Consider the following 15807-nt stretch of genomic DNA (forward strand, 5'->3'; position numbering starts at 1 on the left):
CATAAAAATGCAAAAAAAATATATTCTGCATTAAGGGAGCATGAATATGAGATAGCATTGTATAGAATCAAAAGAAAAAATGCAAAAGTCATCAACATCCTAACTCTAATTATTAAACTTCGATAACACCACAATTTAGAATTATGTAATTAACAATAATTTATGAAGTATCAATTAAAATATAATATTTAAGAATACATAATTTTTAATTAAAACCGTTATTTTTGTCCTACTAATTTTAGCTTTATAGAATAAATTGTATTTATGTTAAAATTTTAACAATATATTTTTACATAAGCCCAGGACTTTGTATGTATTTTGAACAGCTTAATACTATACATTTACCATAAAAAGTACTACCAAACAAAAAATTCCCATTATTTAAATAATTAACATTATTCACTATTTATATTAATTATATAATTATGCATAATAAATAATTTATACATTAGCCAAAGTCCCAGGCTAATATTAACATTGTCTTACTGTTAATATTACTCTTAGAACACGCATACATACATACATACATACAGTGGTGTATCCTGTTTTTTGTGGGAGGGGGGGGGGTATTAAAAAAATTTTACTTAGTACTTTATTCTGTTTTCAAACTCTTAGTTTTTTTCGAAGACATTTCGGGAAGGAGGTTATAACTCCCCCTCCCGATACATACATATAAATATCATAATATTATCATTTATGATATTTGAATAATAAATTATCACTCACGAATAACTCCTTCATCGCACAAATCATGCATTCTACAGGCAGATGAACCAATCTGCAGCCCTTCTTTGTCAAGAACCAGAACGCAACGGTTTAATTTTTTATCATTTTGCTTGCAACTCCAAACGATGGCATCTTTAATAATTACTAAAAAAAAAAAAATGAATAAATAAACGTTAACTAATATCTAAGTTGAATAACGTGGATTACATTATATAGGGCAAACAAGTGGTTTTTTTGGGAAGGGGGCTTAATCACAATTAATTTCTTCACTATTAATATCTTTATCTATTATATTTTCGTAATATTTATAATTTATTCTATGTTACTCGTCAATACCACCACAGGTTTGCTCTGTAGAGTTGATCATAGAAAAAAAAATAGAAAAAAAAAATATAACTGTAAATTAATTTTTTTTTTAATTTTTATCTATTCGGGGGGGGGGTGAGCGATAGAGTAAATACTATTTTATCATCCTTTCAATAAGTATCTATGAATTTACTTACAATTTTTGACAGCCGCTATTAGCCCCTTTGGTTTGAGACTTCCGTCCATCGAGTGAATACGAATGTAACAAAATACAATAAAAAAAGTCGATATTGATTTGTACTTGTAATATTTATAATTTGTATTTGTAGGTGATTGTGATACAGCGGAGAGTGTGCTGTGTTCAACAACGTCGCAGTTATAATGACGATGGTGCGGTAACGAACAGCAGTAGATGGCCTAAAGCGCTCCAGCGGTGGCGATGATGTTTAGCCACCCTTGCTACAAAACCCGGCCCCCGGATAAGACGCTCAATCGATTTATCAGAGCTGCCGACGAATGGGGTTAGGAAAAAATAATATTTAGGTCACATCACCGTTGTCGATATTTTTACTATTACTATTTTTTTTTCATCGTGTTGACTGAGGTGAAAATGCGACGAGAAAAAATTCTGACATTAGGATTTAGACTTACCAAATTAAATAATAAGCGATTTTAAAGGATTTTTTAATAGAATATTTTATTTGAAATATATAAAACAATTACACCATAACCGTAACCGCGCGTGGCCATAGACGTGCGCACGGGGTGTGTAGGATGTGCAGCTGCACTGCCTACAAAAATGTGTCAACTTTAAATTTTTTGATGAAAAATTGTTTAATTATTTAAAACTGGTTATTTAGAGTAGATTAGTAAGTATATGTAAAATAATATATAAATTAATAATTATTTTTATTATATACAATAGTCAGTAATAATATTAAATTTAAATCTAATATTCTTTATTTTCATTATTAATGAAACAACGTCTAAAAAATTTTAATTTATTATAAACTAATTATTATTATATAGAGATATTATTTATCTAACTGAATTGTTGTAGATCATGTAATACTTACTAAAACAATTCTGCACACATTTTGAAAAATTCCTGCGCGCGCCTATAACCGTAGCTCCCCATAAATAAAAATATTTTTAACACCAAAAGTGTGCGTGCCATAAAATTAATTAAGATATCACTATATCGGTGTAAGACCATGTTGAAATTAAACTGTTATATTTGTAAAGCCATATTTAATCATGAAAGTAGAAATAGTAGGATAATTTATTAGAGCTCAGCAAAAAAAGTAGTATGCAATTTATAAATAAAAAAATAGAATTATATAATAACAACCAAATTGATAGATATAATTTAATTTATACTGATAACGACTATATTTGTTATATGTATGCATGGAGATAGATAAGAATGCTGGAGCGCGTACGTAAATATCGGCAACGTAAAAAAAAATGGCCAGGTCACGACAGCCGACAATTGATTTTGTCCCCTCCACTGTATGGTAAGCAACGCGCCAACGCCTACTCGCAGTCTTAGTTTCAATGTAAATCTATAATTGTGGTTTTATAAATATTAAAATGCATAATTATTTGACATAATTTGTAGGTATTTAAATTATAAAATCTGTTTAAAGTAAATTACGAACCGATGAAATTGTTATAATGTTGCCTTAAAATTTCCTATTAACACAACCATTTGCGTCTTAAATTATGAAGCTAATGTTTATTAGATATTTACTAAATATAAAAATAGAATAAGTCATAAGATTAAAATATTATCTACTTAAGTTAGTTAATAAGACGTTGTTCCTCATGTGTTGTCTCCGTCTTATACACGTAGCACGTAGCTACCTACTTACTATATACTTACACGTATTACGTACTTAGATAATTTTAAAATGTACCTATCTACATTTTCAAAAAGATCATAATTTACTTATAAATAATAATATTAATAAAAGTCTACGTGGTGCCCTAGATAATAATCTTATCTTTAAATTGTAGAATTGATCAATTTTCTCTAGTATCAAACACTACGAAACTGATGTACGAAAATTCGCCATGTCGTGCGTGTTTGAGACGGTGACACCACATGTGGGTACTACGTCCTCTTAACAACCGCGGTTTAAGTATTCGCGTAGGTACCTATGTATTAAAAAACATATTACATTTATTTACAGAATTGTAGAACAAAATTAATGGGTAGTGATGTCTTACGCGATCTACCCAAATAGGCGATCTACCGGTTATTCCGATTTCATACACTGATCTCAATGTTAGATGTAACAGCAAGTTAGCATTAACGAGATAGCGAACTACTTGAAAACAAGTTAGGTAGATCGCGTACGACACAAGTACCAATTAATGATTATATGCTTTTTTAATATATTATTATTGTTTACATTTAATTGTTGTGAATTATTTGTTAATGATAAAATGGATACATTTTGACTATTTAACTAAATTTTAACTTTTATTTAAAAAATGACTGCTAAATTCTAGTTATTCATGTAAAAGCATACGGTATTAAAAATTTCCAATTTTTAATACTACGGCCTCTATAACTAATACACTTCATTGTTACTCATTTTTAATTAGATATAAAAACTTTTTTAAATACTTACTGCTAATATCAAAATAATGTATGAACATATATTATATATTATATTCCTAACCTAACCTAGGTCTTAATAAAATACCTATTTTTTTTTTACGAAATATAGGTAACAAAACAATGTATTATTATATGATATATGTGTTGTTTTATATTTTAAAAAACAAAATTAAAAACTTGCGATTTAAATTTATAAGGATATAATAATTGATATTTCCGGCATTTTGGTTGTTATAAATATGACATTATAGTATTATAGTGATGGGCGAGTTGGATACCTGGCGCAAAGATTGGATTATATTATCTTACGCGAGGGTAACCAATTTTTGAATAAATAAATCGTTCTTCTATATGTCAAGTATTCAAATTTAGTGGTGTCAAACATTCTAAATCAATATAGCACCTATCGAAATATATTTTAATGTGCCCAAATCACGGTTTACAGAAACGTCAAAATCATAAACCATCAATCACAAAATTAATGTGTACATAAATTTAATTAACACGTCGCACAGTATTATGTGGAACAGTGATTGAAGAATGACACAATGAATAAATGATATAATATTATTATCTATTATTAATTATAATGTAAATGAGTTTTTCTGCTCGGTTGAATCACATCTAAATTACTTGGGTGGATGTTTATTTTTTTCATCATGTTGCGAATAATATTGTATATTTAGATAAATTACAAAATTTGACATTGATGGTTACTGAATTCGTTATAAAAACATTTTGACTTTTTCGAGTCTGACCATTGACGTCATCATCACCGACACCAAACATATATATGATAATAATATTCATAGAATAAATGTTTATTTTCCAAAAAGTATCTGCGGACACATCAATCTATATATTTATCCAAAACTAAACTTAAGTATACAGACGGAAACGTAGAGCTGTCGAAGAAAATCATATTCAGCAATAAATTGGTTTACACGAAAAGAAACTTTCTAGAAAATATGTTTTTCATTTTAAATCATCGTCAAATATATTGCGTGTAATATTATGCATTAAGCCCACAAAATACATGGGATAATTTTTAAGCTTTTTTTTTTACTTTTATTCGTTCGATAGGATAGAAAAGTTTTTCGAAACACTAATACCACTTCTGTGACTTTGATTTCCACTAAAAAGTGAAAGTCCCGTACATTTTTATCATAAAAATTACTTGACACAATTATGTACGACGAATATTTAAGATCGTTTTATTATATTAATAAATTATGTGCCATATAATATTGTAACTATTTACTCCTGATATAAAGACATGCCATGCCTAACTGTAATAAAAGAGTTGCCTATTTATAATCCCCTAAATTGAATGCGTTTTAAAGGGCCATTAATTTTTATTTTCTATATTATAGCGAGCTACTGATTGATGCTGTTGGTGCGTCAGTAAAAATTTTTTCAAGAAGTTTTTTAATTAGAATAATATAAACGACCAAATTATTAATTTTATTATTTAATCTTTTTATCCAGATAGCGTAAATTATAGTTTCCCTACTATTATTCCTACAATTTATTTTAAATACAATTTTCTACTATAGATTTAAAACATAAATATTATATTTTATAAATTTTTAACGTTTATACGTCGTTTTTGCATTTAGAATTTCAACACACAATATCTATATATCTTTTAATATTCTCAATCAAATGCTTGGAGAATGTGTTTTTTTTATATATACTATTTTAGACTTAATATTATTTAGATAACAATTAATGTATGTACTACTAACCGAATTCAATGTTGTAAAAGTGTGTAAATAAATTCGTATTTCGTATTAATCTCATTTATAGGTATCATACAAATTTTTTTAAATAGTTTAAATTTTAAAATTTATTTTTATTTTTAATTAAACGACAACGTATTCCACGCTCACTAATTACAGATCACCTAATTTGACCCGACTACAGCACCCAACGATTGAAATCATCGCCAGTCTTCATACAACGCGTGTTTTATAAAAAGAATTTTAATTCGTTTTTCGTTTTTATCGTTTTAGTGTCAATTTATTAAATTAGAATTTTATCTACGGTCGTTATGAAGACTATATTACTTGTATCACATAAAATCAACTTATTTTAATATTAATATTTAATTTAAAATCCCCTAAACGTGATATTACATTTTAAGATTTCAGAAATATAAAATATATTTTATTATGTTATGAAAAAAGTGAGAAAGTAATTATAAAAAATGAATGTTTAAAAATTTAAATCTTTTCTGATAAATAGATCAACTGGCATAATTGACAAATAGTACAATAGCCTTTAATAAAAATCTGATTTTACTATACGTTTATCCGTACACAATACAAACGTCACACAATATGATGACTGATGAGTACGTATCGTCATATAATATTGCTTAAATTTGTTAATTGCTACATTTAATTTCTTTAAAAAAAAAAAAAACAGTTCGAAATTCCTATTAATTTTTTAAGCATGTATTTGTATTTCCGATTTAGTATTTTAGTCTTCAGAATAAGATGCTTGAAGCCATTGATATAGCATACGATATAGATATCTTTTTATAGTTATATAGCTATATTATATAGTTTGTTGTAGTTATGTAGTTTTAAAGTTTTTATATTTAAAGTTGTTAAGTAAGTAATGAAAAGCAATTGAATTGCACCGTGTTAGCGTAATGTCGTAATATTATTTAAAATAATAATTATAGGTGAGTAAAATACTAACCTATGATTTAATATACCTAATATCAATTTATAAATAATTAATTTTCAACTATTCGACTGAAAATCTACAAACGTAATTTAGGGTTTAAATGGTACCTATACAAAAATTAATAATAATCTTAACATGGAAATACAAAGTAATCAAAATGAAGAACTTTGATATTCTGTATTTCTGTTTAATATTTATGTTTATGTTTTGAAATATTAATAAGTAAACCATTTTCATGTTTAATAAATATACTTGAAAAGCGTAATTTGTTTTGGGAAAGACAAACAGATAGTACATAATAAAGGGTGTGGATTTTAATCAAACTCGGACCCCAAATGCTACTAAATGTCTTGAAGTTGGTTTTATATTATAAATTATATAAAATGTAAGTAGGTTATTTAGTTTGTGTGTGTGTGTGTGTGTGTGTGTGTTATAAATAATTTCACCCCGTCACTAAAAAATCGTCTGGAATAAGAATTAATTAATAATTTCCATTAATATTATATGTTTTCATTCGTCTGAATCAGAATATAATATACAACCGTACAAGATTCGAGGTCACTTACAAACAGTTTTGGTGGAAAGGGAAACATTTGTGATTGAACAATCGAAATTTATTTACGTAGTACGATAACCGTGATTCAACAATTGAAATTAATTTACGCAGTACGAAAGTGATATATTCTAAAAAGTAAAAATAATAATTTTAAGTGTTAGATATATAGTCATTCGATTTTTCAACATAAATATTATTCAATTTAGATTCAAATAATTAAATTAAAAAAACAATTATTATGTAATGCGTTCTTAGACTGTGGATAAGAATTCAATATTAATAAATATTTAAATTTGGATAGGTAATATTGCTGAATTATACATAAATAATATCAGGTTATCAATAAAACGTAAGGCATTCATTAAATTTACTATTTTTTTATAAAAATATTATTTTTACGTAAATTTAAGTTGCTAAAAACAACATTTTTCTAAAAAAATATATATACAAATAAAATTTATTTTATCGTTTTCATGATGACTCAATAACAATACGCATTTTTAATTCTTCATTGCAAAGCAGAATATTATTTTAATCATCCTGCAATATTTAAAAATCAAATTATGGAAGAGTAATAATTTATGAACTATTATGAGGATTAAAAGTTAAAAATTTAGATGAGTGGAGTGCAGTAAAGAGAAACACCGTAAAATATTAATTAGTACTTTTCGTTTTTAATAAATTTATACTTATAAGTTAAACTACTTATCCAAAATATTATGATAGTGAAAATATAATATTTTTTTTCAAATTATTATTCTATAATGATTTAAAATTGTGTAAAAGAAATATTTTTAAGAATGTCATTGTTTTTTCAAAAATTAGTATCTTATATTAAATATGTATATGTACCTATATATCTATTATATTATTGATTATTAATTTATTAATTTTTATTTATTTAATATTTAACAAAAATACTCCAAAATTGCGGGGATCTTCCAAGTGTGCGTCGAATCGGTCATAAGCCGCTTAGATGCAGGTGAATTGAAGTTCCTACACAATAGAATAAGGTACATATTATATAACGGTGGTGAACGATTCCGCAAAATTTGCGGAATCGTGTTGCTTTTAAGAACCACTGATATACATACACAATTCCGCATAATTTTAAAAGCAACGTTGCTATTTCGAAAACAAAATATTATATATTATTGTAAGGGCCGAGCTACACTAGAGTGATTTTGACGCACAGTACGCATACGACAGTGGCACCCGGTAACCAGAGGCGTGTTTAGAACCAAAATTTAGGACAGGCCTAGTTATAAAAATAATTTGTATAGTCAACACATTAGTGTGCTTATATAAATATAATTTTAAAATGCATATGTTGGGTATACTAAAAGGTTAAAAATCAGGGTAGGCCCGGGCCTACCAGGCCTACCCGCTGGACACGCCTCTGGGCGTAGACCGTTTGGGCGAATCGACCCAAAATATAGTCTGTTTGGGCGAATAACTATATACCGTTTGGGCGAGGGTTTAGTCAACTAAAACTACCGTTTGGGCGAATAGATATATACCATTTGGGCGAATAGATACATATTGTTTGGGCGAGAATTATTCAATTAAAAATACCGCGGTTTGAGCGGTATGAAAATGCTTATAATATACACTCAACAATTAATTAAACAAAATCATATAAAACATAAATAATTAATTAAAAATCATATAAAATATAAATAATTAGTCAAAAACCGTTTAAAATATAAATAATTAATAATAAGTCTAAAATAATGTAAAATACAAGTAATCTGCAGTTAAAAATCATATAAAACACAAATAATAAGTCAAAAATCATATAAAATATAAATAATTAGTCAAAAACCGTTTAAAATATAAATAATTAATAATAAGTCTAAAATAATGTAAAATACAAGTAATCTGCAGTTAAAAATCATATAAAACACAAATAATAAGTCAAAAATCATATAAAATATAAATAATTAGTCAAAAACCGTTTAAAATATAAATAATTAGTCAAAAATCGTTTAAAATATAAATAATTAATAATAAGTCAAAAATCATATAAAACACAAATAATAAGTCAAAAATCATATAAAATATAAATAATTAGTCAAAAACCGTTTAAAATATAAATAATTAATAATACCTAAGTCAAAAATAATGTAAAATACAAGTAATCTGCAGTCAAAAATCATATAAAATATAAATACCTAATTAGTCAAAAACCGTTTAAAATATAAATAATTAATAATAAGTCTAAAATAATGTAAAATACAAGTAATCTGCAGTCAAAAATAATATAAAACACAAATAATAAGTCAAAAATAATATAAAATATAAGTAATCTGCAGTCAAAAATAATATAAAATATAAGAAATCTGCAGTCAAAAATCATATAACACATAAATAATTAATAATAAGTCAACAATTATAAATAAAATTACATATAATATAATTATAGTACAGTTTAAAGTAATTTATTAGCCTGATATTTTAAACCTAAACATTTTATGTATTCTAATTGGCTAATGTTCCCTTTTTCATATTTAATCCACGTTTCTTGCACAAACTCTTTTTTTTTTATAGTTTCTTTTCGTTGAACGTTAGGGATATTTTTTGAAATGGAATTGATTTTAATCATATTTTCAGTTTGGATTTCTAATAATACTGCAATGACTTGATGTACATGAGGGTGTGGTGTGTAAAATTGTTTGTTAAAGTGAGAATGAAATGATTCTGGTCCATTTGTGGTTCTGGGATGGTCAAATATTGGTGATGACGCCCACAAATGAGGGGGGAACTCTGAGTTTTCGTCTATATAGGTGTCCAAGACATAATCAGCAAATTGTACACATTCATTGTCAGCTGGCATAATTGATAACAACTCAGTAAATGCATCTCCTACTTCGGATGGTGGCAAAAATGATAAACCAAAAAAAAATTTTAGCCACAATCCGATTTCAGAATCTTTAATTGAATACGCTTTCGATAAGTTTTTATGTTTTACTATTTGCCTATACCAACTTTGGCCTAAATGAAATGTACATGTTATTAACTGACAGTTAGGAAATGTTTGCGTTGTAGCTAAATGTGCAGCTTTTTCAAAATCCGAATGAAAAAAATCTACTTGAAGAATTTTGCCAATTAGTTCATTACATAACTTAGATATTTCAAACCACATATTCAAATAATTGTTTGTTGATTTTGATGTTAAAAATATATATGCTACTGGTACATAATAATTGTAAGTATAGACATGTAATGTATATAGTTGACAAAAAAACTTGGGACAATACGAAAATGTTCCGTCTCCAAAGACATTTTTAGATTTACACAGGAGCTGTAAATTGTCACGACAAGTTAAAATAACAATTGACTTTTGTTGATTTACAAAACAAAATTGTTGATCATTGTATTTAATTGTTGATTGCATATCATATAATTGATCAAATGATTCTTTTTGAGATTTTGGTAATATTGGGTACTGTTGTTTACGACTACGATAAATTGATCGCCTAATTAAATTAATATCAGAATAGTTAAGTTCATTCTGAAGCCCTGACTTATCTGCTAATAATTCTTTCCTAATAATTTTATTAGGTTTTTCATGTGTTTGTTCAGTAGCTTTTTTTTTAGAAGAACTTCGAATTATATCTATAGCTAAAGACCTTTTTGTACTCGGCTCATGATTATGTAAATGTGTTGTCATCTCTAATATATTTTTTACATTACTATCAATTAAGACACTTACTTTACATTTTTTGTTTGTACAACGAAATCGAATTGTTTCATTTTGAAGAATATTTGATTCTGTGTATTTGTACTGTTCGATAACTATACATCTTTTACCTCTTTTCGTAGTTAAAATATGTTCAATTTTTAAATCCATTATAAATGTAAGAAAATATAAAAACTTACAACTGACTAATATCGTTAGAATTAATTTTTAAATAATCATACACGTGAAAGTATTATTTAAGACACTACACATAACATACTACAGTGTTATTATGTACAATATATTTTGTACAGCGTGTCTGAATCGTAATCTTATTTTCGATAATAGTGATAATAACAATTAGCAATATTGCAATAATATCATCTGAGTATCTATCATCCGGTTTTTACCTCGCACAGGTAAAAATAATTTCACTCGCCCAAACGGTACAAATGATAGTCGCCTAAACGGACTATTATTTTTTTGGTAAAAATTATTACCTTCGCCCAAACGACCACCGCCCACGCCTCTGCCGGTAACGCGCGTTAAAATGACGAGCGGTACTCGGGCGATACACGCGCGTTTTCACAGCGCGTCAAAATCGCTCTAGTGTACTCGTAAAACGAAATAACGATATAACTAAAGTCTTGATAGAACGTATAAAACCTAACCTGGCCAAAGTTTCCGTAACATAACGAATTAAACGTATATGGGTTTGTTTCAGCTATATTATTATAGATTTGTATAAATCTTATAAATCTCAGGATCATTTACTACATTATTTGTCATTAACTGGCCATAATTATCAAGGTAAATCATTATAAAGCATATTACATATGTTTTTCAAATTTTTATACTTATTATTATTTTTAACTTGCATATTAAAATTGTTATTTACATACATCATATTATATTTTATGTATTATTATAACTTTTGTTTTTATAACTTTTTTTGACTATATTAATTAATAATTATAGCTTTAATATTTGCGTGTATGGGGCGAATAGCAAATCTAATATATTATAACATTATACCTCATATCATTTTGATAGCTATAATATTTTTATATGTTTTATAATAACAAATATTTACAAATGTTTTAAATTGTAAAATTAATAGCTTATCATTATTTTGTGAATTGACAAAAAAAAGAAAACATTTAATTTTTCAAAAATTACAATTTATATTAACGAAAGTAATATATTAATTTTATATTTATAGTATATATTATAGTATATTATAATATAATATACTTTATATTTTTTTTACATATGTATCTAGATACCTGTCTTTCACCGTACAAGAACTTATATACGTTCATTTTTTATCGTGTAGAAACTTACATATCACATACATTATAGGATTATAGGAATGTAATTTTTTTAGTGTAAGAACTTATGATTCCCCCTTGGGTGCTGATTAAACAATTTACCGATACTGTTTACGATATGTTAACGCGCTTAGGCATATATTTTATGAAAAAGCGTCACAACACTATAATAGTAATCGAAGGTCGTGACACATACAAATAAAACAAAAACAAATAAAGAACAAAAACAAACATCACAATAAAACATTCATCTTCCTGCTCAGAATCTACAACGGTCGTAGCTTGGTATAATTCAATTCCAAAATTCCATTTGGAATTTAAAAGTCACAGTTGTTCAAAGTATACCTACTGTTATTTTGATCGTTTTTTATAATATTGTTATTCTGAATGTACACTTTATGTACTTCGTAAACGTATATAAAATATTACAAAATATAAAATAAAATAAAACATTAAATATTAAAAATATTATAAAATATTTTGTTACTTTTGGTTATAATTAAACCACTTCAAAAACATTCCCTTTCGTCCACAAAAAAACTTTAAGATCGCCACGACATTCTTTTGACAAAGTTAAAGTAAAAGAGCGCACGCGCACGCACGTTCCGCAAAGTTTGTGTATTGATTTTATTTTCATGGTCCTAATAATAAACATATAGGCCTGGTATACTGGTGGAAATGGGGCAACAGGCGCATAAATCACCCATCGGCAGCGCGGCGGCGGAAGCGGAGGCTGCGGCGGCGACGGCGGCGGTTGGGGTCGATGTGGCGGTGACGTATTAAAGCATTGTGGTACAGTGTTTTCGTTCCGATTTGTAACCCTCGGTTTATTGTATTATTATACAGTTTCTAGTCAATCGATATGTTTACCCTATAAATAGAAGTTACGCTGAGGGGTAAGAGAGGCGTGAGGGGAGAAGGGATTTGGATGTTTGAAAATCTGCTCGCATCTAAAACTGATTTACCTGTTGAAAGTATACCAAAATTACACATTTCTTTTTAATGTAAAATGTATATTGCAGTATTTTTTTTTTTTTAGTTTCGTATTTTATTAATCTGCACCAGTACATCAGCAACCCTTTCCCCATAATCTGCCACTGAAATAATCAAATTATAATAATATAATATAATCTTACCCGTTTCCAATTGGAACTCATACAAGTTGTATAATATAACTACATTATAATAATATTTGAAATATTTAACTCATTGAATATAATTACGATTAAATGATATACTTTTAAAACGTGCACACTCATTGTTACCCATTATAAAATGATAATCTTATATATATCCACATATGTAACAAAAAACAAATTGTTTAATATTTTTACAAGTTTGAATAAAATAAACAAAAACAAAACGCAAATAGAAAAATTCCAAACTTGAATATCCTTTCATTATTATTAGATTTTGAAAAATAGAAAATAACCTGTTTACCAATTTTAAGCATTTATATTTTCTTTAAGCATGATTTTAAAAATAATTTAAGTCAAAAATTATATTCTTATCAAATTTTTATTACCGAGTGTTTAAATTTTTTAATTGGCAGTATAAATTATATAAGCTATATATATCTATATCTTTTTGAAAATGTATGATAAATATTATTATAAACTTATAATATGTACCTATTTTTTTATTATAAGATTATATAAAATGAATTTTGTGTATCACGTATAGTATTGGTATTCTCATTTACGTTAATAATTATTAGAATTTTCGGTTTAATGCTGATACCGTTAAGTAGAGTACTAGTATCAGCTGATTTGTTTCGTCTTTTAACTAATTTTATTATTTATTTCAACACAATACTATCACAACGGTAACACTAACGGAATGAATTCAATTCAGTGAATTGTTCATACGAGATTTTCATGCCACAGACAGTGTTAATTGTTATTGTTATCGTAGTTATCAATCAAAGTCGATCCGACGTAATTGGTAGTAAATACTTATATAATGTATAATCTAAAAATAGTTTCAAAGAAATAAGCGACCTGTGCCCGGTGATTGCTACAAATTTTTGCACGTACTGTTGAACTATTAATTTTTATCTAACACTAAAATAAAATTAAAAAAAAAAAAAAAATCATCATTGTAGTACTTTATTTAAGACAATATGCTATAATAATGTATAATTTAATATAAAATAAATTTATGACGGGGGCTTAGCTATATCCCCCCCACGGGTGCGCCTATGATATGAAGAGGCTTTAGACAATTACATAAAACGAGATCTATATGGTAATATGTTTAAAATATTTCACATAACAATTTACTCGAAAAAACCATGTCAGATCTTTGAAAACCATAAAAACGAAAATTGTATTTATTTAAAATTGAATTACATTTAGAATTCAATTGTGAGTTGTGGACTGACATCCATACAACAAAATCATATTAGTTGCACGAATATTTAATTCTTCTTCTCACATATAACGGCTCTTTAAGGTCCAATAATCAAAATTCTCTATCTTTTACCATTTTATCTACATTATTTACCTACTCTAAATATCATAAGAGGTCATCCTTTACTCTATCTATATAACGGTGTATCCTAATATATGCTACTCTTAATGACACCAATTATGTTAAGTTTTCAATAATAGTTTCTAATTTTTTATTTTTACATCCACATCAATAGTAATAATAGTTATAAATTATGATAAGCTTATAAATATTACAAATATATCAGCTCGAATAAGACGAGGCGTAGATCTCCTTTTGGCTTTTACTACCAATGAGAAATTTATTAGCTAGGTAGTACGTTAGACCATTATTGATCTGCCCGGGTCATTTCGCAATTGCCACAGTATTGCGACGTAGTGCCAAATATTTATGAGCAAGTCTTGAATTCGAAAATCAAAGACGGCCCGCGCCCTGCTTCCTGCCGACCTATGGATGCTATGTAGCTTAAGCCCTACGGGATTAGATGAAATAACCACGATTACCTACTATCGTTATTATAATTACAGTTGTATTATTTGAATCGCAATTTCTGGAGATTTTACTAATTATATACTAATGTAGGTATTATTCGAATCGCAATTTCTGCAGAGCATTTCACTAATTATATATTAATGTACTATTCTAAGGTATTTATACTTTATACAACGATAATTAACTCATCATGACGAATCGTAGTAATATAAACTGTATAGGTGATACATCGTCGTTTTGTTTGAGATTACTTAGAGCAACCGTTGACCGGAGATAGATTAATATCAAACATAGCTCTGTTTGTGAGTTAGTAAGGCTAGTGTATTACCAGACACTATAGTCTATATTAAATTACCAAGTAGAGTATTGGGTTTTTGTGTTAATTGTCAATTACATCAAATAATTTATAAATAACATTATCAATGAATAATGCACCATTAAGATTAACTAATTAATTACAAGAAACTGTAAAAACTGAAAAATGATAGTAATATTTTGAAAAAAACTTCAAATCCGTTTTTGAATACTTAAATTATTTTTTTGAATAAATTTTATTTTTTAAAATAACTGTTGATTTTTTATTGTGTACTGTTTTGAAAAAAAACTTAAGATTGTCTACAAAAATTGTTTGATTTAAATTTTGTTTTTAGTGATTTCGCTGTAAAACCAATGTATAACGAGTTATCACTGTTGTCAATATGAATATTTTTACGTTCAAAATTGGTGGTAATTGTTGAAGTATGAATAGTATGACGTGCGTAATATACACTATACCGTGTGTTGACCTACAGAAAATATCGTTTGACAGTAGTGTAACGTAATCACGGTAACATCAAGACCATCCGAGAAATGCTGCAATTGTTGTTTACAAAGCCGTCGATAACTTTTGCGGGTCCCGAGGCTGAGATTCCCGGACCGCCTTTATTTACACTTATTT

The 15807-nt window shown here is 27.2% G+C and overlaps 1 protein-coding gene across 1 annotated transcript; it reads right to left on the bottom strand.

The window, feature by feature from the left end:
• Positions 1–718: 718 nt before the first annotated feature.
• LOC126552444 (uncharacterized) lies at positions 719–10783 on the bottom strand. The gene is made up of 2 exons (XM_050207141.1): positions 9378–10783; positions 719–870 (listed from the first exon to the last, which is right to left on the bottom strand). The coding sequence occupies exons 1-2, from the start codon at positions 10765–10767 to the stop codon at positions 719–721; spliced, it is 1542 nt and encodes a 513-aa protein (XP_050063098.1). The 5' UTR covers positions 10768–10783.
• Between the last annotated feature and the right edge of the window lie 5024 nt (positions 10784–15807).

The sequence above is a fragment of the Aphis gossypii genome, chromosome X (assembly GCF_020184175.1).
Source record: "Aphis gossypii isolate Hap1 chromosome X, ASM2018417v2, whole genome shotgun sequence".
Classification (NCBI taxonomy): domain Eukaryota; kingdom Metazoa; phylum Arthropoda; class Insecta; order Hemiptera; family Aphididae; genus Aphis; species Aphis gossypii.